Source organism: Oncorhynchus nerka, linkage group LG14, assembly GCF_034236695.1.
Source record: "Oncorhynchus nerka isolate Pitt River linkage group LG14, Oner_Uvic_2.0, whole genome shotgun sequence".
NCBI lineage: Eukaryota > Metazoa > Chordata > Actinopteri > Salmoniformes > Salmonidae > Oncorhynchus > Oncorhynchus nerka.
This window is the reverse complement of record NC_088409.1, coordinates 63,363,992-63,384,606: the sequence shown is the minus strand read 5'-3', so window position 1 is coordinate 63,384,606 and position 20,615 is coordinate 63,363,992. Positions and strand designations below refer to the sequence as shown.

The window sequence follows — 20,615 nt, the reverse complement described above, 5'->3', positions numbered from 1 at the left end:
GCAAAATACCTAAGATTAAAAATGGTTGACTTGCATAAAGCTGAAAATGGTTACAAAAGTATCTCTAAAAACATTGATGTTCCTCAGTCCACTGTAAGACAAATTGTCTATAAATGTAGAAAGTTCAGCACTGTTGCTACTCTCTAGGAGTGGCCGTCCTGCAAAGATGACTGCAAGAGCACAGTGCAGAATGCTCAATGAGGTTAAGAAGAATCCTAGAGCGTCAGCTAAAGACTTACAGAAATCTACGGAATATGCTAACATCTCTGATGACGAGTCTACGATATGTGAAACCCTGAACAAGAATGGTGTTCATGGGAGGACACCACGGAAGAAGCCACTGCTTGCAAAAGTGCACCTGGATGTTCCACAGTGCTAATGACCAAATATTCTCTGGATAGATGAAACTAAAGTTGAGTTGTTTGGAAGGAACACACAACACTGTGTGGAGACAGAAAGGCACAGCACACCAACATCAAAACCTTATCCTAACTGTAAAGTATGGTGGAGGGAGCATCAATGGTTTGGGGCTGCCTCAGGGCCTGGATAGCTTGCTATCGTCGACGGAAAAATGAATTTCCAAGTTTATCAAGACATTTTGCAGGAGAATGTTAGGCTATCTGTCCACCAATTGAAGCTCAACAAACGTTTAGTGATGCAACAGGACAGTGACTCAAAACACTGAAGTAAACCAACAGAATGGTTTCAACAGAAGAAAATGTGCCTTCTGGAGTGGCTCATTCAGAGTCCTGACCTCAACCCGATTGAGATGCTGTGGCCTGCCCTCCAGACAGCAGTTCACACCAGACATCCCAAGAATATTGCTGAACTGAAACAGTTTTGTAAAGAGGGATGGTCCAAAATTCCTCCTGACCGTTGTGCAGGTCTGAGCTGCAACTACAGAAAACGTTTGGTTGAGGTTATGGCTGCCAAAGGAGGGTCAACCAAATATTAAATCCAAGGGTTCACATACTTTTTCAACCCTGGACTGTGAATGTTTATACGGTGTGTTCAATAAAGACATAACGGATAATTGTTTGTGTGTTATTAGTTTAAGCTGACTGTGTTTGTCTATTGTTGTGACCTAGATGAAGATCAGATAAAATATTATGACCAATTTATGCAGAAATCCAGGTATTTCCAAAGGGTTCACATACTTTTTCTTGCCACTGTATGTCTTACAGTGAGAGAAAAAAACATAAGGAGATGGCCTATTCTTTTTATAAAGTGCAAACCTCTACGGATCTGAGTTTCAATGGGTCCACTCTCTTCACATATAGATGGAACAATTCCAAACAGTCCCTTTACAAGTCCAAATGTAGAATAAACTTAATTTGAACTTTACCTGTTGTCCACTGATTTCGTTCTGCTGGTAGAATTTGAGACAAAATATCCACAGGAAAGTATTATTAAATCGACTTCAAAAGGTGGGTCTCTGTGTATGGCTATCACGATTTGTTTGCTCATCGCCTAAGGGATGTGCACAAGATGGAAGTACATCCACGCAATGTATGCATACTAACCGAAGTCTTGCAGGTGTTTACAAGGTTTTGTGCATGTGCCAGGTGATAGAAAAGTCTCAACGGCAGTGCCGTTACTCTAAAGGTCAGGTGAATAATACTGTCGTGTGGATATTTTTTTCTCAGATTTTGACCCGAATAAGGACCAACCACATAGACAACCGGTAGAGTAAGTCCAAATGCAATTGTACTCTACATTCTGACTTGTAAGGAAACTTTCAAGTTTTTGCAGTGCTTTAATTCAGACTGTGTATGCAGAAAGCTTGCCCGACGACTCAAACGGAATTCTTAAACTACCCTATGTTCGCTACAGAAGAAACTAACGTCCGTGGGACTAAGAAGGTAGACAGGGAAAAAGGAAGAACGTGGAACATATTAAGAGTAAATATTGAGTGCTACAGAATACAATGTAACATGACTAGTGAGGGTGAATTTAACTGCGGTGGCAGGTGCGGTGAAGAACGCAGAGTTTGAGCCTCATTCAGATGGCGATAAAGATGTTTTTGCCCAGTGAGAGTGAGATTTTTTGGAGAGAATGGATCCTTGCCTTCTGGGTGTTTCATATGTGGTGTCAGGTTGGGTGGAGGAGAGTTTGAGGAATGGTGGGGAAGTGGAATCTTGTTTATGTTTTTGTATTTCTGCCGTCCAGAGGAACGTGCGCTCCGCACCACCTGGCGTTAAGTGTTGAGGAGGCTCAACTGAAGTTTAAGATTCCCGGTGTCTGTCACGCCCACTGTTTGGTGCAACGGAGACCCCCGGTGGACAGGGTGGTGAAACAGAGATGACACTGTCTGTACTACTGAGTTTTGATGCCTTTATCTGGTAAAAACTCTGCAAGTTAGGATGTGTCAGTTATACCATGAGAGCTTTTGACCCGAACCCATTACTGGTTTAGGTTTCAAGCTTATGGTCATGTGACAGTAGTGTGTAGGATGGATATTCCTAGATGTGAGAAGTGTGCAGGAGGGCCTAAGACAAAGGATTGTGTAGTATCGGTGGAAAAGGTTGTGTGTGTGGAAACAGTAGGGGTATCCATGGTGCTGGAGATCAGAGGTGTCTGGTGAGAGAAAGGCAGGTTGAGGTTGCCAGGATCAGAGTAATGCAGGTGTCATATGCTGAGGCACTAAAGAGAGTAGTAGAGGAAGATGAGTCCACCCTTACGGAAAAAGATTGCTGTCAAAGTGCAGTATAATGGCAGTATCAAATCAAATCAAATTGTATTAGTCACAGATGCTTGGTTAGCAGATGTTATTGTGAGTGTAGCGAAATGCTTGTGCTTCTAGTTTAGACAGTGCAGCAATATCTAACAAGTAATATAACAATTCCACAACAACTACCTAATACACACAAATCTAAGTAAAGGGATGGAATAAGTGTGTACATATAAATATATGGATGAGCAATGACCAAGCAGCATAGGCAAGATGCAATAGATGGTATAAAATACAGTGTATACATAATGCAGTAATGCAAGTAATGCAAGGTATGTGAACATCATTATTAAAGTGGCATTAATAAAGTGACTAGTGATCCATTTTTTAGAGTGGCCAATGATTTCACGTCTGTATGTAGGCAGCAGCCTCTCTGTGTTAGTGATGGCTGTTTAGCAGTCTGAAGGCCTTGTGATCGAAGCTATTTTTAAATTTCTCTGTCCCAGCTCAGCAGTACTGACCTCACCTTCTGGATGGTAGTGGGTGAACAGGCAGTGGCTCGGGTGGTTGTTATCCTTGATGATCTTTTTGGCCTTCCTGTGACATCGGGTGCTGTAGGTGTCCTGGAGGGCAGGCAGTTTGCCCCTGGTGATGTGTTGTGCAGACCGCACCACCCTCTGGAGAGCCCTGCGGTTGTGGGTGGTGCATTTGCCGTACCAGGCAGTGATGGTATGATCTCAATTGTTTATCTATAACTGCAGTATGCTGCAAATACTGCGTCCAAAAGAACACATTTTTTTAAACTGCAGTGATTTTGTAGTATAACAGCAGTTCAACTGCAGGACACTGCAGTTATTCTGCAATTACTGTGTCCAAAATACTACAGTCGACTGCAGTTACTAAACTTTTACTGCAGTTTCAAAACAGCAATCTTTTTTGTAAGGGTGACTGATCCTAAGAGGATCCCTGTGAGTAGGACAAGGTCAATAGAGAGTGATAGGAATAACGTGCTTTGGTAAGGTTTTTTTTTTGGCGTACATGGCCATGGTGGTCAACTGTACCGCAGAAATGGAATGTAAATCACAGAGGATAGATGTTGTGGTGGCAGCTGCAGAGAAGTACTTGGGTGTACAAGATTTTACTGCAGAAGAGTTACAAGGTGTTTTGAATGACAGTGTCCCATACTCCCAGGCTGCTGGCCAGGTGCAGGATTAGATAGGACCAAAGTAGTGGAATAGTGATGATAGTTGGTAGGATAATTTTTTCATAAAGTGTAATGAATAGATACTACAGCATAGTAGGCTGATACACAGCCAATACAGTAGATGGCGGCATGCACCTAGAACATTTGTTTGCGGACCGCCATAATACCAAAAAAGAAGAAGATAACGTCATCTTCCAGCGTCCGTTCAAATCAGCGATAGCGGTACCCTACCTGAATTTGAAAAGGGTTTTATTAATCCCATTACTGTTAAACTAGACAAACAGTTTGAGATGATAGACATGATTGAAAAGGAGGATTCTATCATTAGCGAGGAAGAAGCTGCTCAGTATGACCGGCAGATCCGACTATGGGGCCTGGATGCACAAAAGAGGTAGTTTTTGCTAACCATCTAGCTAGCTTGAATCCGATTTGTTCGTTCTGGGTTAAAATGGGGTCCCACAGCAAGAATGGATTGTAAAACACTCAAAATGTTGATGTTTACATAATTTATCAATCTGCACGAGGCATGCATATTTTGTCTTTACGGCTTTCTACTCGTTATTGTATGATGGCGCTACATAGCTAATTAAGGTTTTTGCCATCTGCTTCTGTTCCAGACTGCGGGGGTCTCGTGTGCTCCTGGTGGGGCTCAGGGGCCTGGGGGCTGAGGTGGCCAAAAATCTCATCCTGGCTGGAGTGAAGGGGCTGACCATGCTGGACCACGAACTGGTATTGACCACAAACACAAAGGGGGGTTGTAACAGAGTTAGGTCAGAACAGAGGTAACCTAAAGTAGCAGGTGTAAAATAAACACCTGAAACTAGATCCACTATATACTGGTCTTGAAGAGAAGGAAAAAAACTGTTGGTGGAGGTATTCTTTTTCACTCTCCAACCAATCCAGTAAATGTGGAGGAGGAGTTCAGATGGAGTCTAATAGCGGAAGTAGCGTCACAGGCTCTTACCGTTCTTGGGGACTCGGCAGAGGCTAGGTGAGAGGGAACCTTCCCAAGTAGGCTAATGGTTGGATAAACACTGAGAAAATTGCAGGACAGTAGAAATGAATGCTACAAATTGCTAACTATGTCTGTTCCCTTGCTTCCCAGGTGACGGAGGAGTCATGCCGAGCCCAGTTCCTGATTCCAGTGAACAATCAGGGCCAGAATCGAGCCCAGGCCTCCCTGGAGCGTGCCCAGTACCTCAACCCCATGGTAGAGGTGAAGGCAGACACAGACAGGGTGGAGACCAAACCAGACGAATTCTTCCTACAATTTGAGGCAGTGAGTACGGTAGTGCAGGACCGGTCTATTATCAAGATTACTTTTGTGCATCTTTTTTAAAAATGTTTTTACCTTAAATGGCCTCTAGGTGCTGCATTTGCACCATACTTCTTACCACATTTTTTTGTCACGTACACATATTTAGCAGATGTGTAGGGAAATGCTTGTGTTCCTAGCTCCAACAGTGCAGTAGTATCTTAACAATTCACAACAATACACAAATCTAAAAGTAAAATAATGGAATTAAAAATATATAAATATTAGGATGAGCAATTTCAGAGTGGCATTGATTAAATACAGTGGAATAGAATACAGTATATACATTTACATTACATTTAAGTCATTTAGCAGACGCTCTTATCCAGAGCGACTTACAGATTGGTGCATTCACCTTATGACATCCAGTGGAACAGCCACTTTACAATAGTGCATCTAAATATTTTAAGGGGGGTGAGAAGGATTACTTTATCCTATCCTAGGTATTCCTTAAAGAGGTGGGGTTTCAGGTGTCTCCGGAAGGTGGTGATTGACTCCGTTGTCCTGGCGTCGTGAAGGAGTTTGTTCCACCATTGGGGGGCCAGAGCAGCGAACAGTTTTGACTGGGCTGAGCGGGAACTGTACTTCCTCAGTGGTAGGGAGGCGAGCAGGCCAGAGGTGGATGAACGCAGTGCCCTTGTTTGGGTGTAGGGCCTGATCAGAGCCTGGAGGTACTGAGGTGCCGTTCCCCTCACAGCTCCGTAGGCAAGCACCATGGTCATACATATGAGATGAGTAAAGCAGTATGTACACATTATTAAAGTGACTAGTGTTCCAATATTAAAGTGGCAAGGGATTTTATGTATATAGGGCAGCAGCCTCTAAGGTGCAGGGTTGAGTAGCCGGGTGGTACCCTTGAGGTAGAAGCTGTTTTTCAGGCTCTCGGTCCCAGCTTTGATGCACCTGTACTGACCTCGCCTTCTGGATGGTAGTGGGGTGCACATGCCGTTGGTCGTGGTGGTTGATGTTCTTGATGATCTTTTTGGTACTTCTTGTGACATCGGTTGCTGTAGGTGTACTGGAGGGCAGGCAGTGTGCCCCCAGTGATGCGTTAGGCAGACCGTACCACACTCTGCAGCAGACCAATGCCAGTGTAGCACCTGTTTTGCGCATATGTTTTTTTTTCTGCAGATAAATGAAGCCCTTTATCTGCTTCCCCAGACTCAGATGAACTCATGGACGTCATCAACTTTTATGTAACCGCATCCAATATGAAGGAAGTTCGATGCTAACTAGCATTACCTCCTCCCTAGCATGCTAGCAGTTACCACAGACTACCAGTAATTGCGCTAATGCTATTTAGCAACTTCCTTCAAACATAAAAATGGTATCCACAAGTTCATCTGACTGGAAGTAGATAAAGGGCTTCATAATATGATGCATATAAATATAATTTATACACTGACAGAGTGAGGGAATTGACAGGTGCCAGTAGGGGAAAAGAATAGCATAAACATTAAAGACCCTCGAGTTTGGAGATAAATGCATTTATCTAACTTGTGTCTGTACAGCTAACAAGTAGAAACTTAGCTTTCCTGTGGCGTTTGGTTCCAGACACACTGCAAAGGAAGCTGTCTGAAGTGCTCTGCTCTGAATCATGTACTGGGGCGGGGGTTTGAAGAGACTCCTCATCAGATGCTCAGGGATTTTCAAAGCGCAAACGAGCCACTTCCCTAGTCTGACTGTGGTGGAGAAACGGCGGAAGCGTCCCGGGGGGAGTGCTAATGGAAGTTCAGGAGGAGGGGGAGGCGGAGTGGGCTGTGCTGTAGACTGGTAGACTCTTTTATCTGCTAGCTACGGATCTGTCTTGTCTGTGTGGTGTAGCACTGGGAAACTGAAACTGGTTGAAATTTGCTGCAATACATGACAAGGGGCTGCTATTTTTAGTCACTGTGTTTTGGACTGAGGGATTGATATGTCTGGATTATAACTTCGATCCTGAGAGAGTGTTTGCAGGTGTTTTTGTCTTATAGAGATCATTTGAGGCAACAATTCACAACAAACAAACGCATTCTTGTTTACTTCACTCACCATACTGGTATACTCTCCCAATTCTCACTCCAGTACTCTCATTGAGTCACTCATAACCACTCATTCTCTGCATGTCTATCACTTAACTTCTCCCTTCACCTCCTACCAGACCAATTCTTCGTTGTTAGGTTCCATTGTACAGATAAGCTATATACCCCCCCCCCTTTCCTCGCTTCCTTCTTTTCACTCCCTCCCTCCCTCATGTCTCAAACAATCCAGCTCAGTGTCCCTCTTCACAAAGCCCTTGCCGGAGGCCATCGGGAGGAGGCGCCCAAGCTGCACGCCTCCTTCAAAGGGAAGAGACAGTACGGCTGGCCAGGCTGTTAAAAAGCCCTGTCCCCTCCGGTCTGCCAGTGCCAGCAATCTCAGTTCCCACTGCCAATCCACTCTAATGAACTACACCAGCAGCAGTAGCCCAACATGTCCAGCCAGGGTCTCTCAGTGTTTGTTGCCAGTGCCACAACAGAGGGCTTGCCTTTTTGTAGCTGGCAACTAAAGCCAATAGGACTTCCATAGCAGTCTGTAAGGGTTCCCCTTCCCCCATAAGACCTTCCTATCAAGTTGAGTTGAGGTGTGGTTTAAGGAAGATTTCCAGTCCATTTTTCAATCATCAAGCATGCACCCATCATTGATGATTTGTCTATCAATCTTCAAATCAAATTTTTATTGGTCACATACACATGGTTAGCAGATGTTATTGGTCACATACACATGGTTAGCAGATGCTATTGGTCACATACACATGGTTAGCAGATGTTATTGGTCACATACACATGGTTAGCAGATGTTATTGGTCACATACACATGCTTAGCAGATGTTATTGCGAGTGTAGTGAAATGTTTATTCTTCTAGATCCGACAGTGTAGCAGTAGCTAACAGGTAATATCAACAATTCCACCACAAAACCTAATATCTAACCAATTCCACAACAAAACCTAATATCTAACAAATTCCACAACAACACCTAATGCACACAATCTAGTAAAGAAATGGGATAATAATATATGAGTATAAAATATATGGGTGAGCAGTGACAGAGCGGCTAAGATGCAATAGATAGTAAAGAATAGATAGTGAAGGAAACAGTATACAGCATATACATATGAGATATGTAAACATTTTTAAAGTGGCATTGTTAAAGTGCTAGTGGTGGCTCTGTGCTAGTGGTGGCTGTTTAACTATCTGTTGACCTTGAGATTGAAAAACAGTTTCTATCTGTCTGTCCCAGCTTTGATGCACCTGTACTGACTTTGCCTTCTGGATGGAAGCGGGGTGAACAGGTAGTGGCTCGGGTGGTTGTTGTCCTTGATGATCTTTTTGGCCTTCCTGTGATATCAGGTGTTGTCGGTGTCCTGGAGGGCAGCTAGTTTGCCCCCGGTGATGCATTGTGCAGACCGGAGAGACCTGCGGTTGTGGGCGGTGCAGTTGCCGTACCAGGCTGTGAGACAGCCCGACAGGATGCTCTCAATTGTGCACCTGTAGAAGTTAGAGGGTTTTCGTTGACAAGCCACATTTTTTTCAGCCTCCTGGGGTTGAGGAGGTGCTGCTGTGCCGCCTTCACCACACTGTCTGTGTGCGTGGAGTATTTCAGTTTGTCGGTGATATGTACACCGAGGAACTTAAAACTTTCCAACTTCTCCACTGCTGTCCCGACGATGTGGATAGGGGGGATACTCCCTTTGCTGTTTCCTGAAGTCCACGATCATCTCTTTTTGTTTTGCTGTCATTGAGTGAGAGGTTATTTTTCCTGACACCACAGTCCGAGGGTCCTCACCTCCTCCCTATAGGCTGTCTTGTTGTTGTTGGTAATCAAGCCTACCACTGTAGTGTCGTCTGCAAACTTGATGATTGAGTTGGAGGCATGCATGGCCCCGCAGTCATGGGTGAACATGGAGTACAGGAGAGGGCTGAGAACTCACCCTTGTGGGGCCCCAGTGTTGAGGATCAGCGGAGTGGAGGTGTTGTTGCCAACCTTCACCACATGGGGCGGCCCGTCAGGAAGTCCGGGGCCTAGTTGCACAGGGCGGGGTCGAGACCCAGGGTCTCAAGCTTAATGATGAGTTTGGAGGGTACTATGGTGTTGAATGCTGAGCTGTAGTCAATGAAGAGCATTCTTACATAGGTATTCCTCTATCCAGGTGGGATAGGGCAGTGTGATGGCGATTGCATCATCTGTGGACCTATTGGGGCGGTAAGCAAATTGGACTGGGTCTAGGGTGACGGGTAGGGTGGTGGTGGTGACGTGATCCTTGACTAGTCTCTCAAAGCACTTCATGACAACAGAAGTGAGTGCTACGGTGCGATAGTAATTTATTTCCGTTACTTTAGCTTTCTTGGGAACAGTAACAATGGTGGCCATCTTGAAGTATGTGGAGACCGCAGACTGGGATAGGGATTGATTGAATATGTCCATAAACACACCAGCCAGATGGTCTGCACATGTTCTGAGGATGCGCCTTGGCATGCCGTCTGGGCTGGCAGCCTTGCGAGGGTGAACACGTTTAAATGTTTTACTCATGTCGTCCAAGGAGGAGGAGAGCCCACAGTCTTTGGTAGCGGGCCGTGTCGGTGGCACTCTATTGTCCTCAAAGCGCAAAGAAGTTTTTTAATTTGTCTGGGAGCAAGACGTCGATATCCGCGACGGGGCTGATTTTCTTTTTGTAATCCGTGATTGTCTGTAGACCCTCGTGTTTGAGCCGTTGAATTGCGACTTCAATTTGTTTCTGTACTGATGCTTTGCTTGTTTGATTGCCTTTACGGAGGGAAAAACTACACTGTTTGTATTCGGCTATGTTTCCAGTCACCTTGCCATGATTTAAATACGGTGGTATGTGCTTTCAGTTTTGCACGAATGCTGCCATCAATCCACGGTTTCTGGTTAGGGAAGGTTTTAATAGTTACAACATCTCCTATACACTTCCTTTAAACTCGCTCACCGAGTTAGCATATACGTCAATGTTATTGTCTGAGGCTACCTGGAATATATCCCAGTCCACGTGATCGAAGCAATCTTGAAGCGTGGAATCCAATTGGTCAGACCAGCATCGGATAGACCTAAGCACAGGTGCTTTCTGTTTTAGTTTCTGCCTATAGGAGGGGAGCAACAAGATGGAGTCATGGTCAGATTTACCAAAAGGAGGGCGAAGGAGGGCCTTGTATGCATCGCAGAAGTTAGAGTAGCAGTGGTTGAGTGTGTTACTCGCTTGAGTACTACAATCGATATGCTGATAGAATTTAGGCAGCCTTGTTCTCAGATTAGCTTTGTTAATCCCCAGCTACAATAAATGCAGGCTCAGGATATATGGTTTCCATTTTGCATCAAGTTCAGTGCAGTTCCTTGATGACCGTCTTGGTATTCGCATGCGGGGGATATACACTGCTGTGACGATAAACAAGGAGAGTTCTCTTGGGAAATAATACGGTCTGCATTTGATTGTGAGGAATTCTAGGTCAGGTGAACAAAAGGACTTGAGTTCTTGTATGTTGTTACAATTACACCATGAGTTGTTAATCATGAAACACACACCCCCACCCTTCATCTTACTAGAGAGATGTTTGTTCCTGTCGGCGCGATGCACTGAAAATCCCGTTGGCTGTACGGACTCCGACAGCATGTCCCCAGCTAGCCATGTCTCCGTGAAACAGAGTATGTTACAATCCCGGATATCTCTTTGGAAAGCAACTCTTGCCCTAATTTCATCGACTTTGTTAACTAGGGACTGGACATTAGTGAGTAACATACTCTGAAGCGGTGGGTAGTGTGCGCGCATCCGAAGCCTCACTAGAAGACCGCTCCGGCACCCTCTCCTCCGATGGTATTGTTTTGGGTCGGCCTCTAGAATCAGTTCAAATGACCTGGGAGGTGCAGACAAAGGATCCGCTTTGGGAAAGTCGTATTCCTGGTCATAGTGCTGGTAAGTTGACGTCTTTCTGATATCCAATAGTTCCTACCGGCTGTATGTAATAACACTTAAGGTTTTCTGGGCTTGCAATGTAATAAATAATACTTTTTTTTTTTTTTAAATACTGCATAGTTTCCAGTACTTGAAGCGAAGTTGCCATCTCTATCAGCGCCATCTTGCGTTAGATGAGGGCAGCAATTTAAAACAACTTCAAACATACAGTCACACATCATTAAGCTGCCCTTGGAAAATCACTGGTGCGTGTAGTCAACTCGATGCTGGCACTTCCCAACATTGTGGTACTTTGTGTTCTGGGAGGGAACAGCATGTACCACTCACCCATGTCAGCGATGCCACAGACAGATGCCCGTCAGCTGCCAGACAGCCCCTTATCTCTAGCCAAGTGTGGAGTGTGCTGGGTTTGGTCTAAAGGATAAGATGGACCCAGCCCAAGGGTCAGTTGTTTATTAAGGCCCATTACCCCCCTCGTTCAGATAAAACAAACTAGCCAAAACAAACTAGTTGATTCTTTGACTGAATAACAGATTTAGTTTACTTGAATATGTTTTGTGTCAGAAGGACGGGGTGTCTGTTGTAGAAGCTGGTGGGTGTGTTGTTCAAGGGGGTAAAGGAGTAGGTTGTTTAAGAATGGCTATGGTGGAATCTATCCAAAAGGTGTATATGTGTGCGTGTAAATGCAGAGTTAGGCCTACTTGCTCATCATCAAGTAATTTGTCATCACATTCCCTGCAAGGTCTCTCAATGAACATGTACACTGTATAATTGGAATTGGAAAGCAGCCGCGGTCATCCCCCTCTTCAAAGGGGGAGACACTCTAGACCAAAATGCTACAAACCTATATCTATCCTGCCCTGCCTTTCTACGATCTTCGAAAGCCAAGTTAACAAACAGATCACCGACCATTTCCCACCGTACCTTCTCCGCTATGCAATCTGGTTTCAGAGCTGGTCATGGGTGCACCTCAGCCACGCTCAAGGTCCTAAATGATATCATAACTGCCATCGATAAGAGACAATACTATGCAGCCGTATTCATCGACCTGGCCAAGGCTTTCGACTCTGTCAATCACTGCATTCTTATCGGCAAACTCAACAGCCTTGGTTTCTCAAATGACTGCCTCGCCTGGTACACCAACTACTTCTCAGATTTCAGTGTGTCAAATCGGAGGGCCTGTTGTCCGGACCTCTGGCAGTCTCTATGGGGGTGCTACTGGGTTCGATTCTCGGGCCGACTCTTCTCTGTATACATCAATGATGTCGCTCTTGGGTCTGGTGATTCTCTGATCCACTTCTACGCAGATGACACCATTCTGTATACTTCTGGCCCTTCTTTGGACACTGTGCTAACAAACCTCCAGACGAGCTTCAATGCCATACAACTTTCCTTCCATGGCCTCCCAACTGCTCTTAAATGCAAGTAAAACTAAATGCATGCTCATCAACCGATCGCTGCCCGCACCTGCCCGCCCGTCCAGCATCAACTACAAATACCTAGGTGTCTGGTTAGACTGTAAACTCTCCTTCCAGACTCACATTAAGCATCTCCAATCCAAAATTAAATCTAGAATCGGCTTCCTATTTCGCAACAAAGCATCCTGCACTCATGCTGCCAAACAAGCCCTCGTAAAACTGACTATCCTACCGATCCTTGACTTTGGTGATGTAATTTACAAATTAGCCTCCCAACACTCTTCTCAACAAATTGGATGCAGTCTATCACAGTGCCATCCGTTTTGTCACCAAAGCCCTATATACTACCCACCACTGCGACCTGTACACTCTCGTTGGCTGGCCCGCGCTTCATACTCGTCGCCAAACCCACTGGCTCCAGTTCATTTACAAGTCTTGCTAGGTAAAGCCTCCCCCTTATCTCAGTTCTCTAGTCACCATAGCAGCACCCACCCGCAGCACGTGCTCCAGCAGGTTTATTTCACTGATCACCCCCAAAGCCAATTTCTCTTTTGGCTGTTTTTCCTTCCAGTTCTCTGCTGCCAATGACTGGAACGAACTACAAAAATCTCTGAAGCTGGAGAATCTTATTTCCTTCACTAACTTCAAGCACCAGCTGTCAGAGCAGCTCACAGATCATTGCACCTGTACATAGCCCATCTGTAAATAGCCCATCCAACTACCTCATCCCCATACTGTATTTATTTATTTTGCTCCTTTGCAACCCAGTATCTCTACTTGCACATTCATCTTCTGCACATCTGTCACTCCAGTGTTTAATTTCTATATCGTAATTACCTCGCCTCTATGGCCTATTTTATTGCCTTACCTTTCTTATCTTGCCTCATTTGCACACACTGTATATAGACTTTTTTCACAACTGTATTATTGACTGTATGTTTGTTTTACTCCATGTGTAACTGTGTTGTTGTATGTGTCGAACTGCTTTGCTTTATCTTGGCCAGGTCGCAGTTGTAAATGAGAACTTGTTCTCAACTAGCCTACCTGGTTAAATAAATTAAAACAAATTTGTGGACAACCCTTCAAATTAGTGGATGCAGCTATTTCAGCCACACCTGTTGCTGACCGGTATATCAAATTGAGCACACAACTATGCAATCTCTATAGACCAACTTTAGCAGTAGAATGGCCTTACTGAAGAGCTCAGTGACTTTCAACATTGGACCATCATAGGATGCCACCTTTCCAACAAGTCAGTTCGTCAAATTTCTACCCTGCTAGAATTGCCCCGGTCAACTGTAAGTGCTGTTATTGTGAAGTGGAAAGGTCTAGGAGCAACAATGGCTCAGCCGTAAAGTGGCACACAAGCTCACAGAATGTGACCACTGAAGCGCATAGTGCGTAAAAATCGTCTGTCCTCAGTTGCAACACTCTACCAAGTTCAAAACTGCCTCTGGAAGCAATGTCAGTACAAGAACTGTTCTTGGGAGCTTCATGAAGTGGGTTTCCATGGCCGAGCAGACACATACAAGCCTAAGATCACCATGCGCAATGCCAAGCGTCGGCTGGAGTGGTGTAAAGCTCGCCGCCATTGGACTTTGGAGCAGTGGAAATGCATTCTCTGGAGTGATGAATCGCTGACAAATCCGGATTTGGCAGATGCCAGGAGAACGCTACCTGCTCCAATGCATAGTACCTACTGTAAAGTTTGGTGGGGGAGGAATAATGATCTAGGGCTGTTTTTCATGGTTCTGGCTAGGCCCCTTAGTTCCAGTGAAGGGGATTCTTAACCGTACAGCAGACAATGACATTCTAGTCGATCCTGTGTTTCCAATTTTTTGGGCAACAGTTTGGGGAAGGCCCTTTCCTGTTTCAGCATGACAATGCCCCCTTGCACAAAGCGAGGTTCATACAGAAATGGTTTGTTGAGATTGGTGTGGAAGAACTTGACTGGCCTGCACAGAGCCCTGACCCCATCAAACACCTTTTGGGATGAATTGGAATCTGAATGTGAGCCAGGCCTAATCGCCCAACATCAGTGCCTGACCTGAATAATGCTCTTGTGGCTGGAGTCCCCGCAGCAATATTCCAGCATCTAGTAGAAAGCCTTCCCAGAAGAGTGGAGGCTGTTATAACAGCAAAGGGGGGACCAACTCCATATTAATGTCCATGATTTTGGAATTAGATGTTTGACGAGCAGGTGTCCACATACTTTTGGTCATGTAGTGTAGATAGCACCATGGGAGTTGGAGTTTTAGCTGCTCTCTCTGACTTTGTCCTGCCCTCCCTTGTTCCTCTCAGGTGTGTCTGACCGGCTGCTCCAGAGATCTGATGGTACGCGTGGACCAACTCTGTTTCCAGCACAACATCAAGGTCTTCTGTGGCGACGTCTTCGGTTACCACGGATACATGTTCTCCGACCTTGGCCAGGAGCACAACTATGTTGAGTGAGTGTTGTGTGTGATTGTCGTGTGTCTAATTTACTTGTCTTGATTATTCACCAGTTATACTTATGCTCATCTGTCCCTTGTTTTGATGCCCCCGTCTAGAGAGAAGCCCAAAGTAGTCAAGCCCAAAACAGAGGAGTCCAATGATGGACCCGAGGCCAAAAAAACAAAGATCGACCCAAATGAGACCACCATGATCAAAAAGGTGAGCATTGTATAATAATATCTCAATTAGCGTTATCCTCCTCCACATCTAATGACGTCATGTTCCTTGGCGCTCTCTCTGTCCCAACTGAACAGACGGCCTGCTTCTGCTCCTTGAAACTGGCTCTGGAAGTGGATTGGACCAATGAGAAGGCCAAGAGCAGCCTGAAGCACACCCCCGTGGACTACTTCCTGCTACACGGTACCTGCTCCTTCCACAAAGCCATTGGATATAAATGTCTATCTGATAAAAGGGAGTTAGATCACTAACTGGCTGCCATCACGTCTTTTTTCCTCTACACGTGTGTGCCTGCAGCTCCAATGATATCGCCCACCACCACACCCCCCCCCCCCCTCTTGTTTTGGTTGTTGTAGCATTGCACCCTGTTCCTTCTAGTCTGATTTTGTCCCTTAATAGCCTTCACCTGGTTTCATAGACCTTCTTAACATGGCTCTGTTTCCATCACAGGCTCTCCATGGCCAGTCGTGTGTGACTTTAGAACAGAGAAACAAACAGCCACCACCCACGACACTTCATCCGCAAGGCTGCGTACTCTAGTCCCTGTTGTTAGCTAATATTAAAATAACAGCCGGAAAGGAAAGAAGCTGTTCATTTGTTTGTTTTTGTCGTTTTCAGGAGGTGTCTTATAGCATTTGGGTTTCTATAATTATGTCTAGACGTAGTGGTATCTCTCGACCGAGCTGCTCTTGAGGAAGTGGCACTTCCTCTGTTACAGCTCCTCTGTGTGTCAGGGGTTGGGGGTTAGCTTACTGTATGCAACCATAACACCTCTGGAGGAATGGAAGGCAGCACAGGCGTGGGGGCACAGGACTGTTTTCCCTCAACTTTGATTTAGTCAATGTAATTTGAATGTGTTGTTTTTGGTTCATCCGTTTGAATCTAATCAAGAATGTTCCAGACTACTCTCTTAAGACAATGTTTACTTTGCACAGATATCTTTGTACACTTACAGGTTGAGATAATTCAATGGGTGAGAGAATATTTAGTTGAGAGTGATGATGGTGATTTATGCATTTATTTTATTTATTTATTTTGCGAGCGTGCGTGCAAGGTGTCATTCTACTGGAAATAGCCGTGGGCGGACTGGGCTCCATGATGTGTTTGATGGACAGCTAAAGAGAGGAAGTTATGACACCTGTTTTAACACTGAGGGGGAGAGTAGACATGCCAGGCTTAAAGGGGGGTTTAGAACCTAAAACGCCTCCGTTGCAACGGTGCGTCCATCTCTCCCCTTTTTAATTATTTCCCTTTTAGTAATATTCCGACTCTAAACCACATCCTGCTCATATTGACACATCTGCCCACGGTCTCACACAGGATGGGTGTAGTACTAGTGGCGCGTGCTGACAGGACAAGGACATGAGTCATCGATGTCTGATCACGGCCTTGTCAAACGGATCAAAAACTGCTCTTCATTCAAAGCCATTATCAGATGAAGAGGTTTGTTGGCGCAACACTTGTGGTGCTGCGTTGATTGCCACTGTCAATCGTCTGTGGTACAACACAGATAAAGATCTGATTGCACACTGTTTCCACAAGATGATCAGTATGTAATTGGAAGCGTTTCCATTTTTTTGTACTTAAAAAAAAAAAAAATTTGCCAGCCAGTGTCATTCCAGCAAGTGATAGAATCACAACTCCACCAACATTTCCTTAGTAACATACTGTTTCGTATGGAAACGCAGCTCAGTATATGAAGCAATGTAACCCATAAAATCAGAGCTTCCTCTGTTTCTTCTATGGTTTCCAGCACTTCTCCACCACTCGATCTATTGTTTTCTCTCCGTTTGTTCCTCTCTTCTTTCCCACAGTACTGCTGAAGTTCCGTACAGACAAAGGTCGCGACCCCCACCCAGAAAGCTTTGAGGCAGATGCCATGCTCCTGAGACAGATCCGGGATGATGTCCTGGAGGCCATGGGACTGAGTAGCGACCTGCTACCTCACGACTTCGTCAGGTGCCCGGCTCAATTCAACCCAGATTTCACCACATGGTGCATCACTTGACAGCCACATATTAATCTGGACTGTTAGTAATACAGTGCATTCGGAAAGTATTCAGACCCCTTGACTTTTTCCACATTAAGTTACGTTGTAGCCTTATTCTAAAATGGAATAAATCAATCTACACACAATACCCCATAATGACAAAGCAAAAACTTTTTTTTGCAAGTGTATTAAAAATAAAAACCTTAAATATAACATTTACATTAGTATTCAGACCATTTACTCAGTACTTTGTTAAAGTACCTTTGGCAGCAATTTCAGCCTGGAGTCTTCTTGAGTATGACGCTACAAGCTTGGCACACCTGTATTTGGGGAGTTTCCCCTATCCTTCTCTGCAGATCCTCTCAAGCTCTGTCAGGTTGGCTGGGGAGCGTTGCTGCACAGTTATTTTTGGGTCTCTAGAGATGTTCGATCGGGTTCAAGTCCGGGTTTTCACTCAAGGACATTCAGTAACTTATCCCAAAGCCACTCCTGCGTGGTCTTGGCTGTGTGCTTAGGGTTGTTGTCCTCTTAGAAGGTGAACCTTCACCCCAGTCTGAGGACCAGAGTGCAGGTTTTCATCAAGGATCTCTTTGTACTTTGCTCTGTTCATCTTGCCCTTGATCCTGACTAGTCTCCCAGTCCCTGCTGCTGAAAAACATCCCCACAGCATGATGCTGCCACCACCATGCTTCACCGTAGGGATGGTGCAAGGTTTCCTCCAGATGTGATGCCAAAGAGTTCAATCTTGGTTTCATCAGACCAGAGAATCTTGTTTCTCAAGGTCTGAGTCCTTTAGGTGCCTTTTGGCAAACTCCAAGCAGGTTGTCATGTGCCTTTTACTGAGGAGTGGCTTCCGTCTGGCCACTCTACCATAAAGGCCTGATTTGGTGGAGTGCTGCAGAGAGGGTTGTCCTTCTGGAAGGTTCTCCCATCTCCACAGAGGAACTCTCGAGACAGAGCTCGAGAGTTGACCATCGGGTGACCATCAGGCTCTTGGTCACCTCCCTGACCAAGGCCCTTCTCCCCCGATTGCTCAGTTTGGCCGGGGGCCAGCTCCAGGAAGAGTCTTGGTGGTTCCAAACTTTTTCCATTTAAGAATGATGGAGGCCACTCTGTTCTTGGGGACCTTCAATGCTGCAGAAATGTTTTGGTACCCTTCCCCAGATCTGTACCTCGACACAATCCTGTCTCGGAGCTCTATGGACAATTCCTTTGACCTCATGGCTTGGTTTTTGCTCTGACATGCACTGTCAACTGTGGGACCTTATATAGACAGGTGTGTGCCTTTCCAAATCATGTCCAATCAATTAAATTTACCACAGGTGGACTCCAATCAAGTAGAAACATCTCAAGGATGATCAATGGAAACAGGATGCACCTGAGCTCAATTTCGAGTCTCATAGCAAAGGGTCTGAATATTTATGTAAGTATGTTTTTTTTGTGTTTTTTTTAAATAAATTGTTTTCTCTATTTCATTATGGGGTATTGTGTGTAGTTTGATGAGGGGGAAAAACATTTATTCCATTTCAGAATAAGGCTGTAACGTAACAAAATGTGGAAGAAGTCCAGGGGTCTGAGTACTTTCCGACGGCACTGTAGGTTTGTAGGGGTTTTGCCAGTGATGGTAGTTATTAGATGTATCAAAGATCATCTGTAACTGGCTGCTCCATTCTGAGCTATTTCAGTTTTTCCAGAGGTAAGACAATTGTTAATTTATCCTACTGAACTGGGGAGTTTGTTTCTGTTGGTGACACTCACGTTGTTGTTTTGGGTTGTCATCAGCTACTGCTTCTCTGAGATGGCCCCTGTGTGTGCTGTGGTGGGAGGAGTGCTGGGACAGGAGGTTGTCAAGGTTGGTTGTCAGTTTTTTTTTTTTTTTTTGTATTATTGACTTTTCATTAGTTTCTGTGACTTTAAATCATTCTTACTTTACTGTCCATCCTGGCTCTAAACTAGTGTCGACCACCACACATCACAGACTGTCTGCACCACAGTTACTGTTGTGCAGCTTTCACTGGGGAGAAAGATACCATGTTATATTTTGGGGAGGTAGAAAGCTAAACACTCGACAGCAGGCCGCTCCACTTGATTCTGGGTCCAATCCAGAAATATCCACTGATACGTTTCAGTCCTGTGGGGCTTTTGGGGAGATTGAGGCAGATGGTGTGGCTGTTTTGGATATGACCTGAGTATTGGAGAATAAGGGAAGTGTCACAGTCCAACCTATGTTTGAGAGTTGAGGGAACCAGGTGAGAAGAGGTAACGTCAGTCAGTACAGATGACAACCCTCTCAGCAGGGTGATGGCACTGCGCCAGGCTTGTCTGTCTCCACGATATGACGTAATGATGAAACCGGATGAAACGGCCTGCAACCGGCCCGACGTCTCACTGGGTGAAGTCAAGCGATCACACAACGGACAGTGCACCCGACGCTCACGCAATGGAGAGGACACTAGAGGACACCACGTGTATGGAAAGCTGGTGAATCTCCCAGAGCAAAGCTATCCTTACCTATGGTTGGCTTAGTTTGAGAGATGGTCAGGTTGTGAGTGTGTGTTGTTGGCTGGTATTAGCGTCTGTTTGTTTGTTTCTACAGGCTCTTTCCCAGAGAGACGCACCGCACAAGAACTTCTTCTTCTTTGACGGTATGAAGGGCAGCGGGGTGGTGGACTACTTTGGCCCAAAGTGATCGACCATATTCCCACCAGAGGAGGGAGAGGTGTGTGCACGGCAGATTAAGGCCTACACTCGCATGCACAATACGTTTGGTCCAATTTGTAAGTCGCTCTGGATAAGAGCGTCTGCTAAATTACTTAAATGTAATGTAATGTAAATGTCATTCTTTTTTCCAGTCAGACCATTTATCAATGTGTAAGTGTTCACCTCCAGCTGAACGTTCAACGAGTGTTTCAACAGGCGAGAAGGATTTGTCGTTCTACATGTTCTCCTTCTACTATACATACGCACACACACACACACACACAACACAGACGGTTTTTTCAGCACGCCTTCTGGAAGTTCTCTTTTCTTGTTCGCTATTGTCAGACTGTCCGTTTTATGTTTCTAGCACAGAAGTATTTTTACATTTTGTAATAAAACTATTGTGAACAAAAATGATTAGCCTTTTGAGGGGTTATTTGGAAATGAAAAGCAGTGACATTTTGAATGACTCAATAGGTGTCTAGCAGTAGATCATATATGTTCAATGAGTGGATATATGGCCGCTTGTGGGTGAAAGAGCAGGTATCAGTTTCCTGCAGCAGCAAAATACAGGGATTTTTCCAGGTGCTTCCAAGACATGCCATACAGGCCTATCATGAGCATCATAGTTTCCTCTTCAGTCACCAAAACAGGGGATCTCTCCCTCCATCAGCATTAGGTGGTTGGACAATGTGGAGTTG

At 45.0% G+C, this 20,615-nt stretch overlaps 1 protein-coding gene across 1 annotated transcript; it reads left to right on the top strand.

The window, feature by feature from the left end:
- Positions 1-4,049: 4,049 nt before the first annotated feature.
- Positions 4,050-20,331, top strand: LOC115141668 (SUMO-activating enzyme subunit 1-like). Its single transcript, XM_029680746.2, has 10 exons — positions 4,050-4,266; positions 4,493-4,604; positions 4,981-5,154; positions 14,856-15,001; positions 15,104-15,206; positions 15,302-15,407; positions 17,039-17,183; positions 18,997-19,066; positions 19,811-19,933; positions 20,067-20,331. The coding sequence occupies exons 1-9, from the start codon at positions 4,166-4,168 to the stop codon at positions 19,901-19,903; spliced, it is 1,050 nt and encodes a 349-aa protein (XP_029536606.1). The 5' UTR covers positions 4,050-4,165; the 3' UTR covers positions 19,904-19,933; positions 20,067-20,331.
- Positions 20,332-20,615: the final 284 nt, after the last annotated feature.